Source organism: Dermacentor albipictus, chromosome 3, assembly GCF_038994185.2.
Source record: "Dermacentor albipictus isolate Rhodes 1998 colony chromosome 3, USDA_Dalb.pri_finalv2, whole genome shotgun sequence".
NCBI classification, from domain to species: Eukaryota; Metazoa; Arthropoda; class Arachnida; order Ixodida; family Ixodidae; genus Dermacentor; species Dermacentor albipictus.
In genome coordinates this window covers 29,691,799-29,718,203 of record NC_091823.1, presented here as the reverse complement: position 1 = coordinate 29,718,203, position 26,405 = coordinate 29,691,799, and the positions used below count along the sequence as shown (strand labels likewise).

Sequence of the window (26,405 nt, the reverse complement as noted above, 5' to 3'; positions counted from 1 at the left end):
ATAGAGGAATTCCGGATCAAGCTACAGACCAGGTATTCGGCTTTAACTCAGGAAGAGGACTTTAGTGTTGAAGCAATGAACGACAATCTTATGGGCATCATTAAAGAGTGTGCAATAGAAGTCGGTGGTAACTCTGTTAGACAAGATACCAGTAAGCTATCACAGGAGACGAAAGATCTGATCAAGAAACGCCAATGTATGAAAGCCTCTAACCCAACAGCTAGAACAGAACTGGCAGAACTTTCGAAGTTAATCAACAAGTGTAAGACGGCTGGCATAAGGAAGAATAATATGGATATAATTTAACATGCTCTCAGGAACGGAGGAAGCCTAAAAGCAGTGAAGAAGAAACTAGGAATTGGCAAGAATAAGATGTATGCGCTAAGAGACAAAGCCGGCAATATAATTACTAATATGGATGGTATAGTTCAAGTGGCTGAGGAGTTCTATAGAGATTTACCCAGTACCAATAGCACCCACGACGATAATGGTAGAAAGAATAGTCTAGAGGAATTTGAAATCCCACAAGTAACGCCGGAAGAAGTAAAGAACGCCTTGGGAGCTATTCAAAGGGGGAAGGCAGCTGGGGAGGATCAGGTAACAGCAGATTTGTTGAAGGATGGTGGGCAGATTGTTCTAGAAAAACTGGCCACCCTATACACGCAATGCCTCATGACCTCGAGCGTACCAGAATCTTGGAAGAACGCTAACATAATCCTAATCCATGGGAAAGGGGACGCCAAAGACTTGAAAAATTATAGACCGATCAGCTTACTGTCCGTTGCCTACAAAGTATTTACTAAGGTAATCGCAAATAGAATGAAGAACACCTTAGACTTCTGCCAACCAAAGGACCAGGCAGGATTCCGTAAAGGCTACTAAACAATAGACCATATTCAGACTATCAATTAGGTGATAAAGAACTGTGCGGAATATAACCAACCCTTATTTATAGCTTTCATTGATTACGAGAAAGCGTTTGACTCAGTCGAAACCTCAGCAGTCATGGATGCATTACGGAATCAGGGTGTAGACGAGCCGTATGTAAGAATACTGAAAAATATCTATAGCGGCTCCACAGCCACCGTCGTCATCCATAAAGAAAGCAACAAAATCCTAATAAAGAAAGGCGTCAGGCAGGGAGATACGATCTCTCCAATGTTATTCACAGCGTGTTTACCGGAGGTATTCAGAGACCTGGATTGGGAAGAATTGGGGATAAGAGCTACGGGAGTAACTTGCGATTCGCTGATGATATTGTCTTGCTTAGTAACTCAGGGGACCAATTGCAATGCATGCTCACTGACCTGGAGAGGCAAAGCAGAAGGTTGGGTCTAAAAATTAATCTGCAGAAAATTAAAGTAATGTTCAACAGTCTCGGAAGAGAACAGCAGTTTACGATAGGTAGCGAGGCACTGCAAGTAGTAAGGGAATATATCTACTTAGGGCAGGTAGTGACCGCGTATCCGGATCATGAGACTGAAATAATCAGAAGAATAAGAATGGGCTGGAATGCGTTTGGCAGGCATTCTCAGATCATGAACAGCAGATTGCCATTATCCCTGAAGAGTAACGTGTATAACAGCTGTGTCTTACCAGTACTCACTTACGGGGCAGAAACCTGGAGGCTTACGAAAAGGGTTCTACTCAAATTGAGGACGACGCAACGAGCTATGGAAAGAAGAATGATGAGTGTAACGTTAAGGGATAAGAAAAGAGCAGATTGGGTGAGGGAACAAACGCGAGTTAATGACATCTTAGTTGAAATCAAGAAAAAGAAATGGGCATGGGCAGGACATGTAATGAGGAGGGGAAGATAACCGATGGTCATTAAGGGTTACGGATTGGGTTCCAAGGGAAGGGAAGCGTAGCAGGGAGCGGCAGAAAGTTAGGAGGGCGTATGCGATTAAGAGGTTTGCAGGGACGACATGGCCACAATTAGTACATGACCGGGGTTGTTGGAGAAGTATGGGAGCTGTCTTTGCCCTGCAGTGGGCGCAACGAGGCTGATGATGATGATGATCATCATCAGCATTGTTCAACTGCTTGTAAATTAGGCAATGCAACTTTGGTGGCCACTCCGTATATGTTCATGTGGACCCATTGGTTACGGAGGTCATCAAGCCATATGCCTTTATTTTTATAGGAAGAATAGATTGCATTCTTATTACTTTAAGTTGTTTCCCTGCTAACGATTTCTTGATACCTGAACCCCTCCCTATTTTTATGTTCGCAGCGCTAGCAAGAAACGGAAGGCCGGCGGCCAGGGTCACCTGAAACAAGTCTAGTCTTTCATAAGGTGCAGGAAACAAATTCTCAGGTGCAGGCTGGACACTGTGCCGTGCTTTCACGAAAAAATAACTAACTGAAACGCGGACGTGATCACTTCATACTAGTATGCGCATTTGTGGCGACAACCTGCAACACAAGTGCGAAAAAAACTTTGAAGTAACAACGGTTTATTCAACGAAGAAGCGTGTACAGAGCGGCTGCTGGCATACTGGGGACCTACGCTTCAATCATCTACGAGCAGCGGGCTGGCCACGGCACTTTCAAAGTATGCTGGTGCGGTTTGTAGATACGAACATGTGGACACTGTGTGTGTGGCCTCTTTGAAGACGTGCTGTCAACGATGGAGAACCACGAAGGCGCCTTTGATCGCGCTACCTTGTACAAAAGCTGGACCGAAGTATGTGTGTGTGCATGCGTGCGTGTGACGGGACAATGCACCGTTCGAGAAAGTGTGCGACAATGTAGACAGACATGAGTCGACAATGTGACGCATCACCTTCGTTCCCATTTTCTTTATTTGTTGTTCTCTCATTTTGTCCAAAGGAGCTTGTCGGCTTGGCGCATTTTACCTCTAAGCACATACCACTGTGACAACTCTCAGCTGCCATGTGTCTTGAATTGAAGCTCATTGCTTAAGCGACGTTGCATGCTTTATTGCAGGCAAACTTAACAGTGGGTGCGACCATACACTCTTTGGGCCAATCAGAGAGGAGTCAATCGAAATTGATGAGCCAATCGGAGCAAGCAATCGAGATGGCTAATTTGACAAGTGTATGAATTTGTCATGGCCCAGATTACCGCAGCTGTCCCGATCTTGGCCGCCCTAACAGCCAAATTGCGAATTGAAGTCTGTGATGAACGACTTGTATGGGCGTTACACTTTTAAGCGTGTAATTATGTTCCACAACAATGATCACAATCATAATCGTGGTGTATTTTATGTGTTATGGCTACTTCCCTGTCATAAATGCTTGGCATCATTCTTGACAGTAATTTGCCGGAGATGCACAGCGCCGGAGAAATAAATGGCCACAGGGTCATTAGCGTTGTAAAACGAAATTGCACCCTGAAGGGCACAATATTTTAATATGACCCATAGCAGAGACAGTTGACAAAAAAAGTATCTCCTTCCTCCAAGGATGCGTGAAGGAGTCATATAGATTACGGCAACATTAGCTACTCAGGACATGGTGCGATTACACGTAAATCACCAAGTGCTTTGCACAGCTCTTCCACTATTAGAATGTGCCTGGCAAGTGGCAGCATGAGACAATTATAACAAAGGAATTCTAGACGACTCTGAAACACTGCCCGACTGTGTGGAAAACGTGAGTATAATATCTTAGGTTATTATGTACAGTGTCATCTACTATTGAGAGTAATACTGTCTATTAGTATTCAGGCGCTCATAGCAGCTAATTTGCAACAAAGTCCTCCAGGGTGATACTTCTATGTTTGATATCGGTGTGAGCATAACATTGGCAGGTTTTTCATCATATAGTAACATGGAGGTTAAATTACTGAGACTGAATATTAATGAGGTGCTTTTCCTAACAGTGGGGGACGCTGTCCATACTGTGTATGTTGTCCAACGTGTGTTCATGATAACGCATTTGCTTGAGTAAATCAAGCATTTGCGCATTACTATGTGAAATAGCATGTGACAGAAAAGAATGGAACAGGCATAACACTAATTTTAGTAGTTGACTTGCTCCATTTATGAATATAACATTGTACATATTTGTCTTGTTACGCAAGCTGGCAAAATTGTACATGACGTCAAAAATATAAACAGCGCACAAAAGTGTACAGGAGGTCAACCTGGGACCATCAGGTTAGTTGCCGAGTGCAAGAAGATTTTGGTGCAAGCAGCTGAAATAAACCAGAGTAACCTAAAGTAACAAAAAAAGGTAATAAACAGGGATAAAGTGCCTCAGAAAGGCTGGCCAACTTTTCGATAGGAGGACCTATCTTCGTTAAAGGACCAACTTCGCCTTTGACGAAGATAGGTCCTCCTATCGAAACGTTGGCGAGCCTTTCTGAGGGACTTTATCCCTGTTTATAACCGTCATACCACAGTGTGCTATTCCATCTGTCAGCCCCTTTCTTGATTTTGAAAAAAAAAGGTAACTGTCGTTAACTTAGAGATGTGGAGTGAGCCGAAATTAAATGCGAAACCATGCACAAAGTTAAAAAAAGTGGAAACAAACTTGGATCCTAATTTTACACGTTAAAGACTAATAAATTTGTCACAATATAAATGCTACAGCTTTGATAAGCGCTTACCACAAGAAAATACGAGCATGTCACCGACTATACAAAAAGATCTGAGGTTGTTGCATACATACATTCCACTGGAAATTGTGAACTGTACAAATAGATTCTTCATAAAAGCCGGCTGCAGGCATAGCGTAAATTCGGAAAAGCAAAGCTTTCCAAGTTGTTTGAACTGACTGAATATTTCCATTTTTCAAATCAGTTATCTACTTACAAATACGAACATGAGCCTAACTGACTCACACCAACAAGTGCAGGGTATGCATCGTGCTAATATCAGTGAACAGCTCTAGACCATTTCTTTCAAGCTGTTATCGTAGCATTCAGGTACTACTCAACTACCAGGTGCAAGCAACATGGTGCCAGTTGTGTTCAACATTATGTGACTGTTGTGGATGAATAAAAAAAAACGATCATCTCACATCGTCAGCCACTTCACACTCCGGCGATCTCGTGCTTCGCCATGGGACGAATTAAATTCTGGGATTTTGCGTGCCAAAGTCACGATCTTATTATGAAGCACACCGTAGCTGAGGACTCGGTATTATTATTTTTTTTGATCCCCTGGGTTTATTTGACATGCGACCCCAATGCACCGGTACGCAAGCATTTCGCCCCCATCGGAATGTGACCGCTGCAGCCTGCTACTAGGCTGGTCTTGATGACTTCCACTGACGCTTACAGCACCACGTGCTTCTGCGACGCCTGCCTCAGGCGTTCAAAAATGGGCGATTTGAGACAAATTTATATTTGCTGCCCAAGCTTCATAACAGCAGCAGACATAAGAATAAGTAGCCTGCACCATAACGAACAAAAGATTAGAAATTAGCTTTGACTTTAGGGAGCAGGTTGCAATCGGCATAAATCCTGTCTCGCACTAGTTTCGATAGATATGTAATCAAAATCTGCACCAAAATGCACTGCTGTTCCAACTGTTCCCGTGCTGTGGAAATAGGCAATACAGAAAACTGTTAACTGGAATGCCAGCGCATTTCATGACGTTTGATTTTTCCGAACTATACTAGGCATGACGCGTCCAGCAAAAAGAAAAAAATGCGCTTTGAGTAGAGGCAGACTTCAACTGTGCAATTACAACATGTCCCCTAATGTCATTAAGTTACTTAGCAAAACGCCGTTAATAATTGTAGTGGTGACTAAGGGCGATGTTCAGATTCCACTGCTGTTATATGGAGCCGGGCTAGCAAGAATAGTCGTTTAATCTTAGATCCCCTATCTTTAATAATTTGAGACAGTTGCCACAGAAACGCACTGCAATTCTTTAGAGCTCGGCTCATAAGCACCCATTCCTGCGGCGAGCATCGTTGTCCTACGGCAACGAGTACAGCGAAAGATAAGAGCGAACGCGGAGCGCAGCGGCGGCTATAAAAAAAAACGGCGAGAGAGAAGAGGCACGAAGAGGAAAGCGGAGAGGAGGGTGCAGTGGAACCGTGAGGCGGAAGGCGGAGGAGGGTATGGCGAAAGCATGAGAAGCGCCGTGCCGTGGAAGATTTCCGACGACAGTTACGAGATGTCGCCAGAGGAGCGCGCCATCTAAAGCCCCTTGATAATTTAGCGCCATCTAAAACTGCCTGAATGATCTTTAAGTAATGACATGTCCCCTCTCCTCCTCCTATGCCCGCGCTCCTTCTCTCGGCTCCTCCTGGGCGCCTACGATGGCGGCACCTCGGCCGGGTACAGAAAGCAGACGCTCCCAACGTTCGCCCCTTTGGCGCGCAGTGCACTGCGCGCCTGAAGGATTTGGTTGTTGCGTTTGTGACAGGACAGGTTCATAAATGGCTTACTCCAATAACTGCCGGTATCCACGTTGCACTGCTTTATCGAAGCTCCTTCCACAGCAATCACTTCGATTGCGGTGTCAACGGTGGAGGTGGTGTGCTCAAGCGAGCTAACGAAGTGCCTTTTTCTCGAACGGCGCCTTTTTATCAGCTTCATTTGAACTTCACCGCCACCAAGAGAAATTGGAACATATGCTTTGTATGTGGATATTTACCTTGTAACTTTTTAAAACACAGGCGTGGGGTCTAGGCTTTATAAGAACCGATGGTGGTGTGCTACTTCCATAATCTGTCAAAGGCGTGTTTACTCGTACTACAAAAAGGCTTGGTAATGCATCGGGCCTTAATTTCTTGATGCCGTAATTCCGAAGGATTTAGCTTCCAAATTGGTCTTCGGTGAACTTATCCCGAGATAATTAAGCTAAAATCGTGAATGGCACAACTTTTTCTGCTATTCGTGGCGCATCTCTCCGAGTGTGGTGTATTAAGCGAAAGCCTTGAATCTGTTTCAAAGTCACGTTGTGAGGTATAGAAAATGTCACGTGACCCAAGAAGGCCGGAAGCGAACCAAAGCCTGTCCAGCCGTGTATCAGAGATGATTACTGATTATCAAAGTTTATTAATGATTGATTAGTGATTGTACTGAGATGGATTAGGGTTATTAAGCAGGATTAAGGTGTAGTAAGGATAATTATGGTGGACTGAGGTTGATGGAGGATTAAGGTCGATGAAAGAGGATGGTGGATTAGGATGAAATAAGTTGCAGTGCTAACCATTATTGCCTGCAGAATACTCTCTGTATTACTACATCATGACCACAAGAATGATTGATTGCTCAACCTTCGTAATCAAAACGCATTGATGCAATGATTTAGGCTCGTGGTAAATCAATAGAAAATGTTTCCCCGCAGAACAAAACCTCAGAAAGGTGGTTTTAAAACATTCGCTGTTAAAGTGGATTCCCGGCGTCTGCCTAGATGTCGATATCAAGAGCAAGCGTGTCCGATTATGTGAACACCCCCTGCACATTGCCTATGTCCGAGAGAAATAATAATCGTCGCCCACTCATGCGGGCGCGGAAGTGCAGTTCAAAGCAAATTCCAAAAATCCAAGGTGTCCTGAGGTAGCGCCTGAGGTGCGAATGCGAAAGCCTTGTAAAGCCTACTGTAATTCACCTTATTCCACTTCCATCAACCCAAATCCACTTTAACCCTCCTTAATCCACCCTAATCGGTCTTAATCCTCTTTGATCAGCCCTAATTCACTTTAATGCGCCCTAATAGAGCCCAATCCTCCATCCACCTGAATCCTCCCTAATACGCCTTAATCACTTGTCATGTACCTTAATCATCCTTTATACACCCGTCTCCTTAATCCACTATAAACGGTCTTAATACGCCTTCATTAACCTTAATCCACCTTAATCTTCCTCTATCCACCCTAATCCTCCTTAATACTTGTTCTTGCACCTTAATATACCCTAACTTATTCTCTAATTAATAATTAATTTGGCTAACCATTAATCTCTTATACACGGCTGGACATGCTTTGAGTCGCTTCTGGTCTTCCTGGGTCGCGTGATATTTTCTGTTCACACGCCACCTTGAAAGTGAGTTGAAACGACCTTGCAAGCGGCGGCAGCAGAGTTCAAAGAGTGGCAGCACTTTTAAATTATCAAGGGACTTTAGCGCCGTCTAAGTGCCGCCGTCTGTTCACAGATGACATGCGGTGAGCGCCTCGCACCATGCCATATATGTGCTGCATGAATAATGCGCTGCATGATCAGTGGTCTGTCTTACGCGGCTGCTGTGAATCATGTCCAAGCGTCACCACGGCTGAGCTCAAATTTCACAATAGGGAGTATCGTAATCCTAGGTGATTTTTTGTTTCTGTCTTCATTGATGTCCTACAACAACGCATGTGGAGTTAAAGAGAGCATCCACAAGGATTGAGTGCCAAAACTACGATCCGATCATGAGGCCCGCCATAATGGGGGCCTTGAGCTCGACCACCAGAAGTTTATTAACAAGCACCTAAAGCTAAGAACACAAGCATTTTTTGCATTTCTTCCCCGTCGAAATGTGGCTGCCGCGTGCGAGACTAAAAAAAACAATTCTGGTGTTTTACATGCCAACATGAACCGATTTATAGGTACGACGCATTAATTCTGACCACCTGGTGTTCTTTAACGTGCACGCAATGCACAGGACATGAGCGTTTTTGTATTCCGCCCCTTCGGAACGCAGACACCATGGCTGGGATCAAACCTGAGGCTTCAGCAGTGCAACGTCATAGCCACTAGGCTACCGCACCACGGCGGGTGCAGCCTAGATTATGTGTCAGTGCATGTATTTGCGTACTAATGCAACACCCTCTACCCTACTTTAATCCATTATGCATACCATGAAAAGCTGGCGTTGCCAGGGCGCAGGCAAGGACAGCTCCTGAGCAACAGCATCTTCGGAAAGCTATAGACAGACCCCATCGCCAGCCTTTGCTCCTCGTACGGACAGTTTGTCGAGCTGACCGCTCATCACGTAGCAGTCAGCTACGCGATTTAATTAAATGTTTTTTGCTTGTTCAAGTCACCTCGCCTCTGCCTGGACTCTCTCTGCCGATTGACATGGTCAGACCAGTGGGTAAATGCTACCCGAGAGACTTGAAAGCCCCTTTGCAACAAGCGCTAGCGTCCCTGGGAGTTGCAAGTGTGGCAGATAAGTCAGCATGGAAATTAAACCTTTCTTGCCCTATAATTCAAATGATAGACGTGCCAACATTGGATGCGCCTTAACTTTGTATTTCCATCTTCAAACCTTGGGACTTAAATTTATAATTTTCAACAAATATTGAAACGTAAACCCAACAATTTGCCATGCTTACGCACGTGAACACTGTGGGGATGCGCGACTGTCACGCGTCCCTTGAAATGTTGTTCTCTCGCATAGCTCCGGTCTCCTATAATCCAGCTTCGCCGCGTGCCTTTACGGTTGCGGTCGGTATGCTTGCAGGGTAGTAAGAGATGGCGCGAGTGTTGCTCTGCTAACGCCACCTAACGGCGGGGTTACTTGGGCGTAAAAAGGTGAAGGCTCTTGCTCTTTGGCTCGAGCTCGGCAAGCAGCGCGGACGTTCCGCGCGTGCGCCGATCCATGCTTCTGCGAGGCCATCTCGCGAGGCCTACACCGGAATGGACGAACACGATCGTTCGAACGCGCCACCGTACGCGCGAACGACCAGGCGTTCGTGTCCAGCAGGGGGCGAACATATTCGCTCGCTATCCGGTCGCGGCGAGTCTGACTTCCGCGATTTGTCGCGCGCCCGTCGGCATGTTTTGTGGAGAACAACTCAGCTAGCAGGCATTGGTCTATGAAAGGTGCAATAAATGCCTTTGCGATTGCTTGCACTACTGTGTTATCGTTCCTTCGTCCCAAGAGCGCGGGTGAGAATCCCACAACACAGTTATTGCCTTGCTATGTTTGCCGATTGCTTAAAAAATTGACAGAACACAATGTCTGAATACACAAGCACAAAGATTAGTCAAATCAATGTACTACCCTTTCATTCTCAAGGTAGCCAAGCCATCATGGCACCAGAGTTCATTCCAGTAATTTATTTAAGAAACTCAATGGTTTATGGGACACTCTGAATTGAAAAAATTACAAGCTGTAAATATATGATTGCCATCTTCCAAAAGTGCAAAAAGGAAAAAAAAATGTGAATGAGCACACAAGTGCGTGCATTTTTTGTTTATGACCTAAAGTACCCACATGTCATGGCTATTGGAATAGGCGGTCACAAGCATGTTTTAGGCAAAATCTTAACACCAAACCAAGCTTGCTGTGACTTGCATCCTTGCCTACTGGGTGAACAGTTGTGTTGATTGAAGGTGCCCATAGATGCTCACGTCAATATTCTACAGTCGAATAAATCTCTGCAATGTTCTTTAATCTTTTATATCAATATGCTTCTCTGACCTCAAATTATTGGCATTCGTAGTGTTTCAAGGCTGCACGCACTTTGACACTTCTTTATCAACAGCACCAGCACAATGACAAGAACATAGTGGTCAATGCCTATTTAATATTTCTGTTGCCATATACATGGAAGCTTCAATGCAAAAGTGTAAGTATTTGCTATCTTATCAGAAAACAGTTGCTTCAGAATGGACAGTTTACATTTCTTTGTGGCAACATTGTTTCTGCACACGGAAGTGAGAGTACCCTATATAGCCTGCTTTCTCAATGATGTGCTTGAATTACATAAAAGGTAATTGATCGGAGAAACAGGTAACTGAACAACCATCAATTCAACTGGTTAGAAAACGTAATGAACCACCTTTAACACCTTACATAAAAGTCTGCTAGCCAATGCCAAGGCGTCTAATCATAAACCAGCAGGAAACCTCAAAATTATGCTTTTTATCACAAGAAGTCATAACCACAAGGTAAAGAGCGAAACAGTTATTTTATCTAGGCCATAATACACAAAGCAACAAGTGCAGCTTGTGACCCCTAACAGTTGCATCACAAGTTATCGTTAAAGGGACACCAAAGGCAAACGTTAAGTTAATGTGATAAATTAGTGCCCAAGAACGTCAATATTATCCCAAACAGAGATTTGGTAATTGAGAAATTGAGGTAAATGCAGGATACAATGAGACTCTCCTTGAACATTCAAGTACTAGCCTGATTATAGAGACACTCCTCATAATTCTGTTACTAGTACTCACCCCTTGTAATAAAAAAATCATTGTAAAAGGTTATAAGATTGAAGAAAACATTACGTGTACAGTTCTATTTGATTTCTAGAAAAAAGAACTCGACATTGACAATGATGCAGGTGGTCAAAAGGCTTTGTTTGCTACATTCTGCACCACCCTGCTTTCGTGTTTCAGTAGTTTCATTATTGCATGCTGCTGAGCTGGTTTTACTGGCTCATGAAACTCAAAGTGCAAGTAGTAGAGAATGCCACTTTCAAGTGATGTCACCGGATTTCCAAACAGTCCAAGCCACTTGACCAAGAGTAGATGCACCGGCGAATCCACACTCTATATCTTGGCTCAGTTTCTCCATGGCCGCACATCTGTGTTACACAGAAAACAGTACTGCTGTCTGTCGGGCGCTGTTTTACTCCCCAACGTCACTAAAGGGCGGTGATGGCATATGCAACGTCAACACTCCCTGCCCCAAAGCAGGGAGTGTGAATATTTTGAATTGTGCTAAAGGCATGCCGACTCTTTTGAAACAATTTTCTCATAAACTAAGTCTTTTCTTGGTATGAAATGAGCGCTGCGAAGTTTCTGGAATAGTATTTTAATAGTCCACATCAACTTAATATTTGCCTTTAGTGTTCATTTAGGACAAATTTTTGCAATGCCTGTACTATTATACAATATACCAAGCACAATGCACTATTGAAGACATTAAGGGAACCTAAATCAACACAAACCTACAAAAAAAAGCAAATAGACAAGTAAGTAATGTGCCAAGCACATTACAAATAATTCCCTAGTTCTATTTCTATACAACCAACACAACCTCGAAACTACGTTACACAACCAAAAAGAAGCATTTGCAGAAAGCACTACACAGTATTCTAGATCCTCTGCGTGGTTGGTGCCAAGGCAAGTATGCTACAAAGTACTTGTGCATAATTAAGCACAAGACTGACTAACATGGCAGTCGCATTTGTTTCAGACAGGCTTCCTATTCATACAAGCACTTCCAAGAAGTAAACGTCCTTGGTACTCGCACTGAAGTCTAACTATCATTTGCACAATATTTCACACGGCTACCCTCAACAATTGCTTAAGAACAAATAATTATGTACATTTTTCACACGGTTAAAGCAGTTGCATGAGCAATCTATGATGCACACAAATCAACAGATAGCAAACGACGCAACAATACAACATAGTAAAATATGTCATTGATAAATAGGCATCGCAGAATAAAAGGTTTTGCAATGTAAATAGATAACAAAATTGTTCCAGTGCTAAGCATGACCGATTTGTATTCATAGTACATATGTGTATATATACATCTATCAAAAGCTTAAATCCAAAATAAGAAGATAGCAAAACATATTTTGGAGCAACAGCTCCATACCAAGTATAAAACACAGTTTGCAGTCTATCAAAAAGAAATTCTAGAAAGAAAACAATGTGAGATTCAGCAATAAGGCTGTGAGACACTGAAAAAGTACTAATAAAAATAGCCCAAAAATACATCTCCAACAGAAATTATACACAACAAATAAGAAAGCACCTAACAAAATCTAGTTTTATGCTGGCCACACATCCAAGCTAGGCCATAAGAACTACTTTTGACTAATACATATAGTATATATAATAATTAAAATAGCTGGAGAGACTATAACAAAGCAAAAGCAAATGTGATTTACAAAAGTTTTAGGCTAACAGGTAATCAGCGAGAAGACACATACTGTCCTCAAGACGACAGCAGGAGGTCACCACTTTTGTGAACTGAAGAGACTTGCGCGGTTCAAATACGAAACAAGAAATTATAGCAACAATGTCCCTGACACCACAGAAACTTGCCAAGTCTAAGTGAAAATATTACAGCCGGAAAAATCCACAATTCTAAATCAAGAGTGCACTAGTCCAAATGTTTCTTCAGAGTATCCTTTGGAACTACAATAAAACATGGCAGCACTATCAATTCAGCAATTCCCACTCCTCCACTAAATAATTTTGCAATTCGGTTCGAGAGAGAGAAAGCCAAGCGCATGCTTATTCCAGTTTACCAAATGTGCCTCCTAGATGGCTCTTACTGGTTTTACAGGACGCCACCTAGGCAGTTCCTAGATGATGCTTCTTGCAGGTTTGACAGCTCATTTAGAATGAAATTCAAAATGCACCCATGTTTCAGTACTTCAGAACTTTTCTTCCTTGAACTTGGAATAGTATTTATCTTCTTTAGGGTCAACCAGACCTTCTTTTGTTGCAGTTACGGAAATGTGCTGTATACACTCGAGTAGGGGCCGAACTTGTATAAGAGCTGCACCCCTAACTTGGCAGCACAAAATTTGGAAAAATTTAACAAAGTCATCGTTGCAGATTGTCCCCGATTCTGAGCATGTGGACTATGGTGTTTTCATACATCGTTGTAAAAAGCTTTGAATTCACAGACATATCTGATAACACAGATGGCACGAGTGACGACTGCATCCATGAGTGTGCTGCCAAACACAGCCCGAGCAGTGGCGACAGTGAGAGTGCCAGTTCTAGATGGGCACCTGGGGCATGATGCACATCCGTGAGCAAGTAATGTACAATTGAAAACAAAAATGTTCACTCTTTTGGTTCCAAGGGACCGTGTGGATTTATGCACGGCCAGAATAACTGGACTGTGATGGCCCAGCCCTGCATTACAGTTGCACCACGTTAAGAACGCAAAAAAAGAACTGGGACCCTTACACATGCACATAATGCATGCTATGTGTGAGGTGCACTAGAGTTTGTTCGGGAAAGAAAGATAGTAAATGCAGAGTTTGTGCAAAAGACACAAATGCAAAAAGTAGGGCAGCAAGAAAAGATTGGCTGCAGGAACTTCTGACGTGTCATCTATAGGGTGGCTTGAGATGTCCTTCGTGCGCATTTCCTTGGCAGGAGACGCAGAGCTGGGGAAAAATAAAATATGTTTGCAGATGTAAGCAGCTCCTCCTAGTGGCTTACACCAATTTGACAATCTTCAAAGCATCATGCTCCCCCCACTCCCCCGCCCAAGAAAAAAAAAAGGAGTAAAGATTGCTTTTAATAAGATAAATGGCCATCAAAAGAACTCCACCAAGTGTTTCTAAGCCTGCTCTACAACTTTTACCCTAAAACAAGTATTTGTAAATCTGTATGACTGAACTTAATAAGCACTTTGAAAAATAGTCTGAGTGACCTGCTGCTTATACTTAATTTCACACTGAGGTTACACTGTGTGGCAATCCAATTGAATTAAAAAAAAAGTAAAGAAAAAGAAACAACCGCAAGATGACTGCAAACAATATGCCGTTGGTCTCATTCAGCAAGATGTACAATCAACGACAGACTTTTTGGACGCCCGATTTTTTTGGCGATGCATGATAATTCGGATGCCTTCGTTGCACCGCCACGTAAAATGTAATGTAAATAATGTAATGTAAATGTAATGTAAGCTAATGCAAAAGGATGTCTGAAATTTTGGATGCTGAAACACTTTTCTGTCAAATTTTCCACACTTTTTGCCATGACCACAGGTTCGAAACAGCAATAATCAAAGCCCCCACCGCTGCCTTTTTGATTATCTTGCAGCATCGAATTATCACTCTTGCACGCTGATCTGCTAGAAGCTGTAGCCACTGCAGCACCATTAGGCCTAGCTGTTTCTACATTTGCTACCAAGCTTCCAGCTGTTCGGCGCCATATTTCTTTTTTGAACGAAGTCGCCACTGTCAGCACCGGCCAATGGCTTCGAAGCACAGAAAGTATGGCAAGGATCACGCGCTGCACGATGTCGGTTCCCAAAAGTCAACTTCGCCGCAATATAGCGGCATTAGGCGGGGAAGCATAAAAAAAAAGAATTAGGACACTGTTACGGGACACAAATGTATTCCTTAATTATACTTGCATGCAGCTGCCATCTCCTCTCACAGTACAAGCCCTGATACATCTAGCAAGTAACTGGCAGGCCTTCAGAGCTATTTCAGACATGCCTGTGGTAATTTGAGCCCTTGGGTGCAGTAAAAGGCATGCATGCATTTTTTTTTTTTGGACTGCCCGATTTTTCGGACGTTCTCACTAGGAGATCTAAAAAATCAGATGTTGACTACACCACTTTTTTTTTCTTAAATATTTGCTTGAAGTCACATAAAAAACCCTGTATGCACTACACTGTTAAACAGGAACAAGTCCGAAACAGCCTACTCACAAGAATTCCATATTGTGTGAAGTAGCAGTCAGACATCCACTCTATCATTCAGGACGACTACTTTTCCAATGCCTATGATGATAAGGAAAAAAAAAAAGCGAACATGACAAAGATATTATTATTAGATTTTACCAACAGTCGACAAACAAAAACTAAATTTACTGACTGGAAAATCTTGTACAACACACACAAGCTTAGCCTTAGATGACCATGCATCTATAAGGTGTATTTACACGCATGTTTAACTACCACCAATCGGTGTAGGGACTTCAAGCACAGTCATGATAAAACAGTTGACGAGACAGGTCTCTAACATTCATGACAACTGTGGAGCCCACGATCACATAAACACGCATAACTATCAGCCAGGAAGCTAGTCCATTGCATAGGATGTTATATATGGCACTGTTGATGAAGGAAGCTTCTTTTACTATACCAGAAGACCAACCAAGAGAAAATAATCATTACCCAGAACATAGCATGAACCTACGAAAGAAACCCAAGCAGGTTTTTCAGAGAGAAAGCTTTGCAGCTGAAAAAAAAAAAAAAATACTGTCCTAGTCCGGGCACCAAACTTGATCAGGTCAAAGAAAAGCACCGGGTTTTCTATGCAGCTTTGTGCTATAGCTCCACTTATTGCAATTCCACAGAACTTATTTGCCGTAGAAAAAAAAAAGAATTAAAGTTTAGTTAAGGTCATAGGTTCCAATCCGAAGGCTATGGTTCCACACGTACATAAATCTGCGGAGCTACAAAAATAGGCAGCTCATAATGACTACACAAAGAATTTATACAAACTGAAGTTAAAAGCTTCCCTATCTGTGCATCACCCTTTCTCTTGCATCTACTCTGTGCAGTGATCTCAGTAAGTTATGCTTGAGTTAAACTCTTGAACCTAGATTTACCTATAGTAAAATATGCTGTCAAGTGATTGTAGTGGTACACATGCAGGTGAGTCACAGGATCTCCAAAGCCAATTGTTAAGAAGGTGAACTTGTACCTATTAATATGGAACTGTGCAACAGTTAAAGCACAAGTACCCTCATCCTACAATTCAGCATCAGAAAGCTATATTTAGCCCCAGTTAGCACCAGAGACAAGTTGTCCTCATTCAAACGTTAGAGTCTTTGCATATACATGGGTATACCTGCATCATTGCATTAGCAAGTGCACAGGTGTAAAGTGTATCTATGAAAATCAGAAAACTGAAACTGACCTATCATGCTTCGTACGAACGGATCCAGGAAAATCTCGTCGTCCTAAAAATTAAGCAGAAATAATAAATACAAGCCACCAACTCAGCCCACAAAAGCCCAACATTTGCTGTTGTAGATGGAAAAGTATTACACAGGGGAAAAAGAAGAAAAAGAAAGGCCCTTGATTCACTGCTTGCAAATGCTGTACTAATATAGAAACCGCAGGGACATAAGTCAATGACGCTACCCTCAATGATGCTCTTCTGGCATAATAATTATGGTTAAGACCCCTGCAGATAGCAACTAAGACAAAAGTGAATTTTGGCACTAACGTAGCAAAGCACCCAAGCACAGGAGAGGACCAAAGCAAACCAACAAATTATTTCATCACTGCAATGGTGCAATAAACAGAGAACATATGAAAAGCAATGAAAAAAGAAATAGCTGTTACAAATAACAAAATACGTATGACACAATAATGTGCAGAAATATCACATCACACACACTGTGTGCTAATTTGACCAATAATCATCATTACAACTCATTAGAGCATCTTTAGAATCCATGCATCTGATACAAATTACAGTTAAACCTGGATGTAACGAACCTATATGTAACGAATTCCTGGATTTAACGAAGTTTTTGAATTCCCCAACGCTGCCCCCATTGAAGCCCATGTATTTTCGACCTTGATGTAACGAACACGTTGCGGCGGTTAGCCTTGATGTAACGAACTCCCAAAGCTGATCAGTCATTACGTTTTGCACTTTTAAGGAAAATTCGGCCGAAGAAATGCTCTAGATTATTGAATATTAATATTGTAAGGAGCCAGCAGCTACGCGAACGCCAGGGATTGCCGCGACCGAGCAAAGTTAGCGATGATGATGATGATGGCGGCAACTAGTGCCGCTCCGTGCCTAACGTAGCAGTCTTTTCAGGCTTTGCTTGTCTAGCGTGACGCCAGGTGGCATTGGTATCGGCAGCTGATTTCTCTTTCAGATTTATTTTGTTTCGTATGGATTTGAGGACAAGCATTCTTATTTAGTGATTTTTATTTGTTTCAACGGCTTAGACGCACTTATGTGTAAGAATTCACTTCAAAAGCAACGCTGATAGCCGGTTCTTTCATTGCCAGGGCGCGGGAAGGGAGAGGGACGATGACGAACGACACTCCATGACGAACGACATGCGTCACTTTTTTTTCTTTCTCTGTGGATGCGTTGCATTCGCCATTTTGAGTGTTGTCCTGCGTTCTGCACGTGTGCGTGTGTCAACTGTGCCCTGGTACTGGTTTGTCCGACTTGTTTTGGAGGTGCTAGGCCTGCCTGTCGGCGTGTAGTCGTGCGTCTCCGCTTCTAACTACGTCGTCGGTTGGTCGTGATGAGTTCTGCTGCCAGAAAACGAAAAGTTCTGTCTTTTGAAGACAAATTCGCAATTTTAAATGCTGTCTCCGCGGGCGAGAAGAAGAAGGACGTTGCCGCCCGTTTCAGCATTCCAGCGAGCACACTATCAACGATTTTGAGTGCGGAACACAGCATCAGAAACGCAGTGGAGTCGGGAACAAGCTCGAAGAAAAAAAGACTGAAGCTGTCCACATACACTGATGTGGACAAGGCAGTGTTCACGTGGCTTTTGGACACGAGAGCCAGAAATGTACCCATAAGTGGTGCGATCTTGCAACAGAAGGCAAAGGATTTTGCGTGTATCTTGGGCCATGATGATTTCAAGGCAAGCAACGGGTGGCTGCAGGGATTTAAGAGCCGGCATGGTGTCGTCGGAAGAGTAATCAGCGGCGAATCTGCCTCCGCAGACAGCGATGCTGCTGCTTCGTGGGTGGCTGACGAGCTGCCTGGAATCCTGAGTCGCTTCGAGGCGGCTGATGTCTACAATGCCGACGAGACGGCTCTATTTTATCAGATGCTTCCGGGCCGCACGCTAGCGTTAAAAGGCGATGACTGCCGCGGTGGAAAGCAGAGCAAGCTCCGCATAACGATTCTGCTGTGTGCCAACCTCGACGGCACAGACAAGCGAGTCCCGCTAGTTGTCGGCAAAAGTGCCCGTCCCAGGTGTTTTAAGGGGACGAAGCGTATGCCCGTGAAGTATGTGGCGAATTCCAAAGCTTGGATGACTCGGCCAATATTTTCTGAGTGGTTGAAGGAATTTAACCAGGACGTCAAGCGGCAAGGCCGTCAAGTTTGCCTACTGCTGGACAATTGCTCGGCGCACCACGTCGAGGGCCTGCAGCTGTCGAACATCGAACTGCATTACTTCCCGGCCAACTGCACGTCTCTAATACAGCCCCTGGACAAAGGGGTCATTAACAGTTTTAAATGCTGTTACCGGCGCCGACTAATCGAGAAGATACTTCTCGACATCCGTCTGGAACGGGAGATGAAGATCGACATTTATCAAGCAGTCGAGATGCTTGCTGCCTCCTGGCAAGAGGTCAGGGCAGAAGTTATCGCGAATTGCTTTTTAAAGGCCGGAATAGCCAAAAACGCACGGGCTGGTGCCGACGAGGAGGAGGAGGAAGACCTTTCTACTCCGTCCGATGTGGCCGAAGCGTGGAACGAGCTATGCACTAACGGTGGTGTACCCGATGACGTTGAACTGACTGACTTTTTGTTTGCCGACAACGCCGCCGTGGCTACAGAAGAAATGTCTGATGCAGCAGTAGCTGAAAGCGTGCAAAATCCCGATGGCGGTGATGATGGTGCCTGTGAGGCATATCCGTGTGACGTGCCTTCTGCAAAGGAGGTGATGAACGCAATGGACGTTATGCGCCGTTTCGTCGGCTCGCTCGACGATGAAGGAGCTCTACACGATTTAGCTTCTTTGGAGCGGCGTGTTGTGCCGTCACTTGTGCCGAAGAAGCAAACGGAAATTACGCAGTTTTTTGGTGTAAAATAAATGCTTGAAGGGTGAGTTCACCTTCGCGGATATATTGAGCTATTTGGTTTCGTTTCTGCATCATTCGTACGATCCTTCACGCGAAACCTGCATGTAACGAAAACCTGTATGTAACGAAAAATTGCGAGCTTTTGTCAACTTCGTTATATCCAGGTTTAACTGTATATGATATGACTTCATCCCTCTGAGTGTAAGCTCGCATTGAGAAGTGCAAATTCAAAGAAAGAAATCATATTGCGGTCCTAGACAAGCTCCTAGTTCTATTTTGTCTCTCACACATCAAATTTCAACAACCCCAGCTACTTAGCAAAACAAATGTTCTTTAATAACAATTTTAAACTGCTCACAAGCTGTACTGTATTTTGGCAATGTTCCTGGGGTCATGATGGCCTAACTTGAAAGGTGACAACGTCACCACCACATGGCCTGTCACTCTTACTGTGAAAGCTTGTGTGAGAGTGAGCACTGCTAAGCTAGCAGGCTGCATTCAAATTAGGCTTTGTTGACGAGACTGATACACAATGCCATAAATTCAGGCAAGGAACACACTCTTAGAAGCTGCACTTATAACAGTAAAACCTCGTTAAACCGTAACTGCCTAAACAGTAGCTTCGTTTTAAAGGTAGTAAAGTCAAATCCCTGACTCAGCGGCTATTGGACATAATGTGTTTTGTATCCGCATAAACCGTACCAGCTTATTGCGTACGTAATGGTTAACATGTAGCGTTTCCATTTTTGTAGCACGAACCCGGCGGTGCATCGTCTCCATCGGGTGGCCCCCGGCAGAACAAGCCTCAGAGATCAGAACAATGGCCTCCAAGTGCCCTGTGCATTAGCGCGTGAAGCCACATTAACATCAATATCACTTCAACGCCGTGCCAGAAAGCACTGTGGCATCATGCAAACAAGGATTCGCGTCACGCCGAAGCTCGGATAAAAACGACGCCGGGTGCTCGGCAGAGAAGAAAAATTGGACATAGTTTGGACATTCTTTGGACATAGTTTGGACATAGTTTGGACATTGGACATTCTGATCTCTGAGGCAGAACAAGCCTCAGAGATCAGAACAATGGCCTCCAAGTGCCCTGTGCGTTAGCGCGTGAAGCCACATTAACATCAATATCACTTCAACGCCGTGCCAGAAAGCACTGTGGCATCATGCAAACAAGGATTCGCGTCACACCGAAGCTCAGATAAAAACGACGCCGGGTGCTCGGCAGAGAAGAAAAATTGGACATAGTTTGTGCTATCAAACGTGACACGAAGACATCGGTGCGAGCACGCGACAGATATCTACAGGGTGTCTACCAAGTTGACATTTCCAAATTCCCTGAGTTTTCCAGGTTTTCCCTGAGTGCTTTTGCAAAATTCCCTGAGTGATGCAGAAGTATGTTTTATGTCAAGTCGCGCTGAAACCATATCGCCCGAAGCTGTCACTCCCTAGTAAGCATATTAAAAAAAATGCAAAAAAAACAACTTAATTCAATTTGAATACTAAGGAGTAGTGTTTATGTTATTCAACAAAAAAATATAAGGGAAGGGTTATTAAAATGCACAGCAAATAAAATGTCTTCGAAAAAATTTTCAAATCGAGTTGGACAGTCTCTAGTCCAAATAAAAAGGAGATGCATACAGAAGCAAATATTTTCGAATATGAGCTATTTCTATCAACTGATAGCATGCTCAGTGTCATGCAACTGTCCTGACATAACTCTCAGCTCGCGCAAGACGCCTCAGTGTTGTGTTTCACTGCTTTAAAGAGTTTATTTTGGTTTTGATGAGGGACACCTGCATCTCAGCATCAGCCAACAATTTGTTTTTTGAGCGCAGGCTCCTTCAAAGAAGCGGTCGCATACTTAATTCCCCGTTCATTCCTCAGTGCGTTGATCCTTTCTGTTCTCGTCCTCATATCGCCGCGCGTTCGCCCCACGGACCATTTGAAGAATACTATTGGTCAATTTACAGTCAACGTCCAATTTTTCGGACCCCCTAGGGGCCGCGAAAACTTCCGAAAAATCAGGCAGTCCGAAAAAATAAATTCATGTCTTTTACTGCCCTTAAGGGCTAAAATCGACACATGTACGTCTGAAAAAGCTCTGAATGCCTGTCAGTGCACTTATTAGGCATATCGGAGCTCCTACTTTGACAGGTGAGGGCGGGTGCACACGTGTAAAATTAAGGAATACATACAGTGTCCCGCGACAATTGCCCCTTCCTACGCTTGTTACGCTTCACCGCGTTACACGACTGTAATGAGGCGAAGCAGACTTTCGGGAAAGAGCATTATGCAATGCGCCATGCTTTCCGAGCTTCGAAGACAAAATTATTGCTGTCAGCGGAGAAATGAAGAAACACGGCACCGAACGCCAACTATGGTTTAACGAGGTTTCACCGTTTTATTTTATTTTTTTTTTACTGATGAACTATGTTACGCTCAGCAAAAGGTGACTGCTCACTGCTTTTACCAATTTTCTATCATAGGCACTACATGAAAGACAGAGTTTAGAATGCTTTCTTAAAAGCAACTCAATTTCTTCTCTCTAGCTGACAGCAAAAATAGCGCCAGATTTTTACCCTCTTAACTCAACCCCCTCCAATCTTTAAAGAATAAGAATGATAAAAATAAATTATACGGATTGGAAACAAGGGACAGGAACAGAATGGATGTTATGAACAGATCTTTACACTCCTTTCCCTGAAGGCACTTGGTAGGCTCAGGTCAACAGGGAGTAAGACCAGCTAATGTACCCTTCAGTACGACATCCACCTGCCCTTCCGCCGACTTAGATAATGTCAAGTGCGCAGCAGTAGAGCTTAGACTGAAATGGATGATAAAAAAAAAAAGATACACACCCTCTGGTCTGTACTTCAAGTGACACTCTCGAGAGCCTTTGCACCTTTTTAATCTTTCAAGAGAGTTGTGTAGCTCTTGAACCTCCTGCGTCGACAAATCGTGGACTGCATTTCGCAACTGCAAGCAAGTGGGTTGTAGTGAGCCACAGGGAACAACAAATGAAGCACAAAGCTTGACAATACACCAATGAAGCTAAGAGGAAAGAAATGGAGTCTGCACCTTTTCTTGCAAGTGCTTCTTTCACTACTGCAAATATGCATTTTATTTTTGCCGTGAACTATGTTCTGAAGGAACTACTAGTTGAATTTATTCAAGCAAGACAGAAATTTACGAGACGGTGGTGGAGCGAGGGATGCCTCTTGTCGAAGACGTTTCAAAAAAGGGACACAATCTCTCTGATGAACTTATTTCATCATCGTCATCATCAGCCTATGTTTTGTCTCCTGTAGGACGAAAGTCTCTCTCGGCAATCTCTGATTACCCCTGTCTTACGCTAGCCGATTCGAACTTGCGACTGCAAATTTCCTGATATTATCGCCCCACCCCTTTTTCTGCCCTCCTTAGTACACATGCTGTAATGGTCCATACTCTAATGGTCCACCGGTTAACTGCCCTACACATTACATGGCCTGCCCAGCTCCAGCTTTTTCTCTTAATGTCAAGTAGAACATCGACTATGGCTGTTTGCTCTCTAATCCGCACTGCTCTCTTTCTATCTCTTAACGTTATGCCTAACAGTTTTTTGTTCTATCGCTCTTTGCCTGGTCCTTAACTTTTTCTTGAGCTTCTTTGTTAACCTCCAAGTTTCTGCCCCATATGTTAGCACTGGTAGAATTCAATGAATGTACACTATTCTGTTCAATGACAGTGGTAGCTTCCCGCCAGAATTTGGTTATGCCTGCCATATGCACTCCAACCCATTCTTATTCTTCTGTAAATTTTCGTCTCATGATTGAGGTCTGTTGTGAGTAATTGTCCTAGATAAACATACTACTGCAAAGACTCTAGCGATTGACTGCAGATAATGAATTATTGCTCCCTTGCCAGGCTAATAAATTTCTTTGTCTTATGCATATTAAACTTCATACCTGCTCTTACATTTTGTCAATTAAGGTCCTCAATGATTTGTTGCAATTCATCCCCAGTGTTGCTGAAAAGGTCAATGTCATCAGCAAACCGAAGATTGTTGAGATATTCACCATTGATCTTCACTCCTAGCTTATTTATTGCACAGAAAACTAAAGACACAGAAGGTACAAGACAAGCACAAGTGCCCTGATAAACACAAATCTCCTAGTCAAAACAATGGCTTGAGCTTGAGGCATCCCTTGTTCAACCAATGTTCATCGCTACAAGCGTACACTTTCTTGTAAATATCTGCTTATGGCAACACTGAACTTTGAGATAAGCTGCAAATCAGACTATGTTATTAATCAGAGATGTCGTGTAATACAACAGCACGTTAAGACAACAGTAAATAATAAGAAAGGCACGACATGCAGCATAGACTTTATGAAACTTCTGGAAGAGGCACTCAAAAGTCAACAGTTGAAAGTAAAAAGCTTTAAAATTATGAAATGCAATGAAATTCTGACTTCAGGAACTGCCAATTTTCAACACTTCTCTTTATAACTAAACCAAAAAAAAATATGGCCAACTCAAAGCAAAGCATTAACCTTGTGTAAGCAACACTGCATACACGAATAAAATACTCAACCAACCTGATAAGGATCAGTTCTCATGTCGTAGAAAGTAATGAAGCCAGTGACGAATTCACAGTATAGAAAATTGTGCGTCTCATTGATCGTTCGCAGGCACCAAAATGTGTTGTTGTTGGCATTCTGGCAGAAACAAAATGGACCATCTGAAGAGAGAATAATTGCAATGCTCCAATTAGCTCTATGTAAATACCATTACATTTTCAAAGCAGAACTTCATAAAACCAAGTTACAATTCTTGCAAAAGTAAAGAGGCTTTCATGAAAGAGCGAGAAAGTTGAGTGAAAACTTGGTTACACCCACAGCAAATCTATACAGAGAAAGCAGCTTCTCTGAACCATTCTCTTATTGAGACCTTAAATTAACTCCAAAAGCTATAATCCTGTTAAAAATATGAAGAAACAATACAAGAGTAGGATGAACGAAGTGGATAGACATAGCATCTCAGAAAGCATGTTCATTCTTTGAAAGGAAATGTTTGTAGCCATTTGGCAGTTACATCATTCTAATTGTGGTTGTGAATATTTATTTGAAGAGTGTGAAATTTAAAGATGTTGTCATGACTTGAGAGCGCATAGAAAGTTTTCTATTCTGACTAGAAAGGTGTGCTTCACAGCCATGAATTTGCCTTGTTTTTGACTTCCCCCTTTTTTCGAGATATTGAAAGACTTATTTATTACGTTTTAGTTATATGAAATTCACAATACACAAGACTGACTAGGCCCACAGCCGGAGGCTAGTCTAGGGCCTAGAATTGAGGTACATACAAGCAGGTAATACAAATTACAACATATGAGACTGTATTCAGGTTGATCATTTTTAAGTTTTATGCAATTTTCAAATATAGCTTGCTGCAGATAACATAATTCTAGTCCTTGAGCTGGATTATTCAGAGACAGACATTACTTGCATGAGAAATTGAAATACACATTCAGCTAATTAACAAAAATCCACTAATTATATTCTGAATTAATTATGTTACTGCACATATTTCAATTTACGAATTGCAGCCGGTGAGCTTGCAAGGCATATATGAATTTCCAGAGTGACACCAATTTTGAGATATGCACTGTCAAACTTGCCCTAAATATGGACTGTTCCGCCTTTTTAACAAAACATTCTTTTATGCATTGAAGTATAAAAGTAACTGGAATGCCCACGTACTTCATTCCACATGCCGAAAAATAGTATTTAGAAACTGGTGTCGCCCTGGAAATTCATTTAAGTGGATATGTCTTGCCGGCTATAACTCGCAAGTTGCAATATATACTGTAAAATAATTAATTAGGAAGTTAATTAGTGATTTTTAATTGCTTGAATTAGTTATATATGTGTTTTAATTTCTCGTGCTAGTTATGTCTGCCTGCTTCTTCAAATAATCCAGATTAAGTTTAACCACCTGCGGTTTTCTAACGTGCCCCTAAATCTAAGTATTCAAGCGAGTGCAGCAGGTTTCTGTGGGCAGATCATGCTATGTCTTGCTTCACGCACTATCACGATGGTGAAATGCACTGAACATAATGCGTTTTGTATCCGCATAAACCATACCAGCTTATTGTATATGTATCGGTTAACACATAGTGTTTCCGCTTTTCGTTGCAAAATCATGGTGGTACGTCGGCCCGGCAGAACAACGAGCCTCAGAGATTAGAATGGCCTCGAAGCATAAACACAGAGGGCGCTTGTAAGGGTGAACCCACATCAACATCAACATCACTTTGGTGCCATTCCAGAGTTGGAGCATTGTGGCCCGTGTTGTGGTGTCGGGCAAGCTAGGACAAACACTGGACGCTCAGCATAGAAGAAAAATTGGACACTGTTCGAGCAGTTGAACGTGACACGAAGAAGTTGGTGCTGGTAGGCGAGAGGGATCTACCATTGACTATGGTATGTGGCATTTAGAAACGTGAAGAAGTTGGTAAGGCAATGCTGCTGTGACTGTGAAAATATGTTGGCTGCGTGGTTCGACTTTTTGAGGTTCAACTTTTCGCCATCATTGCCTCTGTTATTGCCGATGCGTCACCTAACGACAGTGGTGAGGACGACATGGAAAACGACAGCAGGGGTGATTCAGGCTCGGCAGTGGCACATGTTGCGCATTACGTCAGCCTCATGCGGGTCTTTGCCGAAAAGAGGGTCTGGTGAAAAAGCTGGCTCGTAGCTTGAGGCCATCATCGTCGCTGCTAGCCCACCGAAGCATCAGATGAAAATAACATGCTTTTGTAGTGCGAAGTGAAAAAATACTGCATAATTTTTGCCTCTTCATCACACTCTCGTAGTTCCGTTTTTGACAGGTAAGTGGGCAATCTTTTGCTATTTTTGTTAAGCAGCACTAACGTTTAGTACATACTTTTTCAGAGCTCCAGCCAACTACGGTTTAATGAGGTTTCACTATATAGTGTTTTTACGGCACATGGCTAACTCTTGCAGATACAAGTATATTCCAC

General features: G+C 43.0%; 2 protein-coding genes across 3 annotated transcripts in view; one reads left to right on the top strand and one right to left on the bottom strand.

The window, feature by feature from the left end:
- The window catches only part of LOC135909687 (cell adhesion molecule Dscam1-like), a 301,290-nt gene extending 298,058 nt beyond the window's left edge, over positions 1-3,232 (top strand). For both annotated transcript variants that reach the window (XM_065441717.2, XM_065441716.2), the window contains exon 25: positions 2,237-3,232. In XM_065441717.2, coding sequence (XP_065297789.1) covers positions 2,237-2,277 — 41 coding nt within the window. In that variant the 3' untranslated portion in view covers positions 2,278-3,232. The remainder of the gene's footprint in view (positions 1-2,236) is intronic.
- Positions 3,233-10,807: 7,575 nt separating this feature from the next.
- Sulf1 (Extracellular sulfatase Sulf1) overlaps positions 10,808-26,405 on the bottom strand; it is a 74,513-nt gene continuing 58,915 nt past the window's right edge. The window contains exons 14-18 of the mRNA XM_065441714.1: positions 23,962-24,104; positions 22,240-22,357; positions 16,497-16,539; positions 15,281-15,352; positions 10,808-14,003 (exon numbers count right to left, since the gene is read on the bottom strand). Of these exons, the coding sequence (XP_065297786.1) occupies positions 15,325-15,352; positions 16,497-16,539; positions 22,240-22,357; positions 23,962-24,104 (332 nt within the window). The 3' untranslated portion in view covers positions 10,808-14,003; positions 15,281-15,324. The remainder of the gene's footprint in view (positions 14,004-15,280; positions 15,353-16,496; positions 16,540-22,239; positions 22,358-23,961; positions 24,105-26,405) is intronic.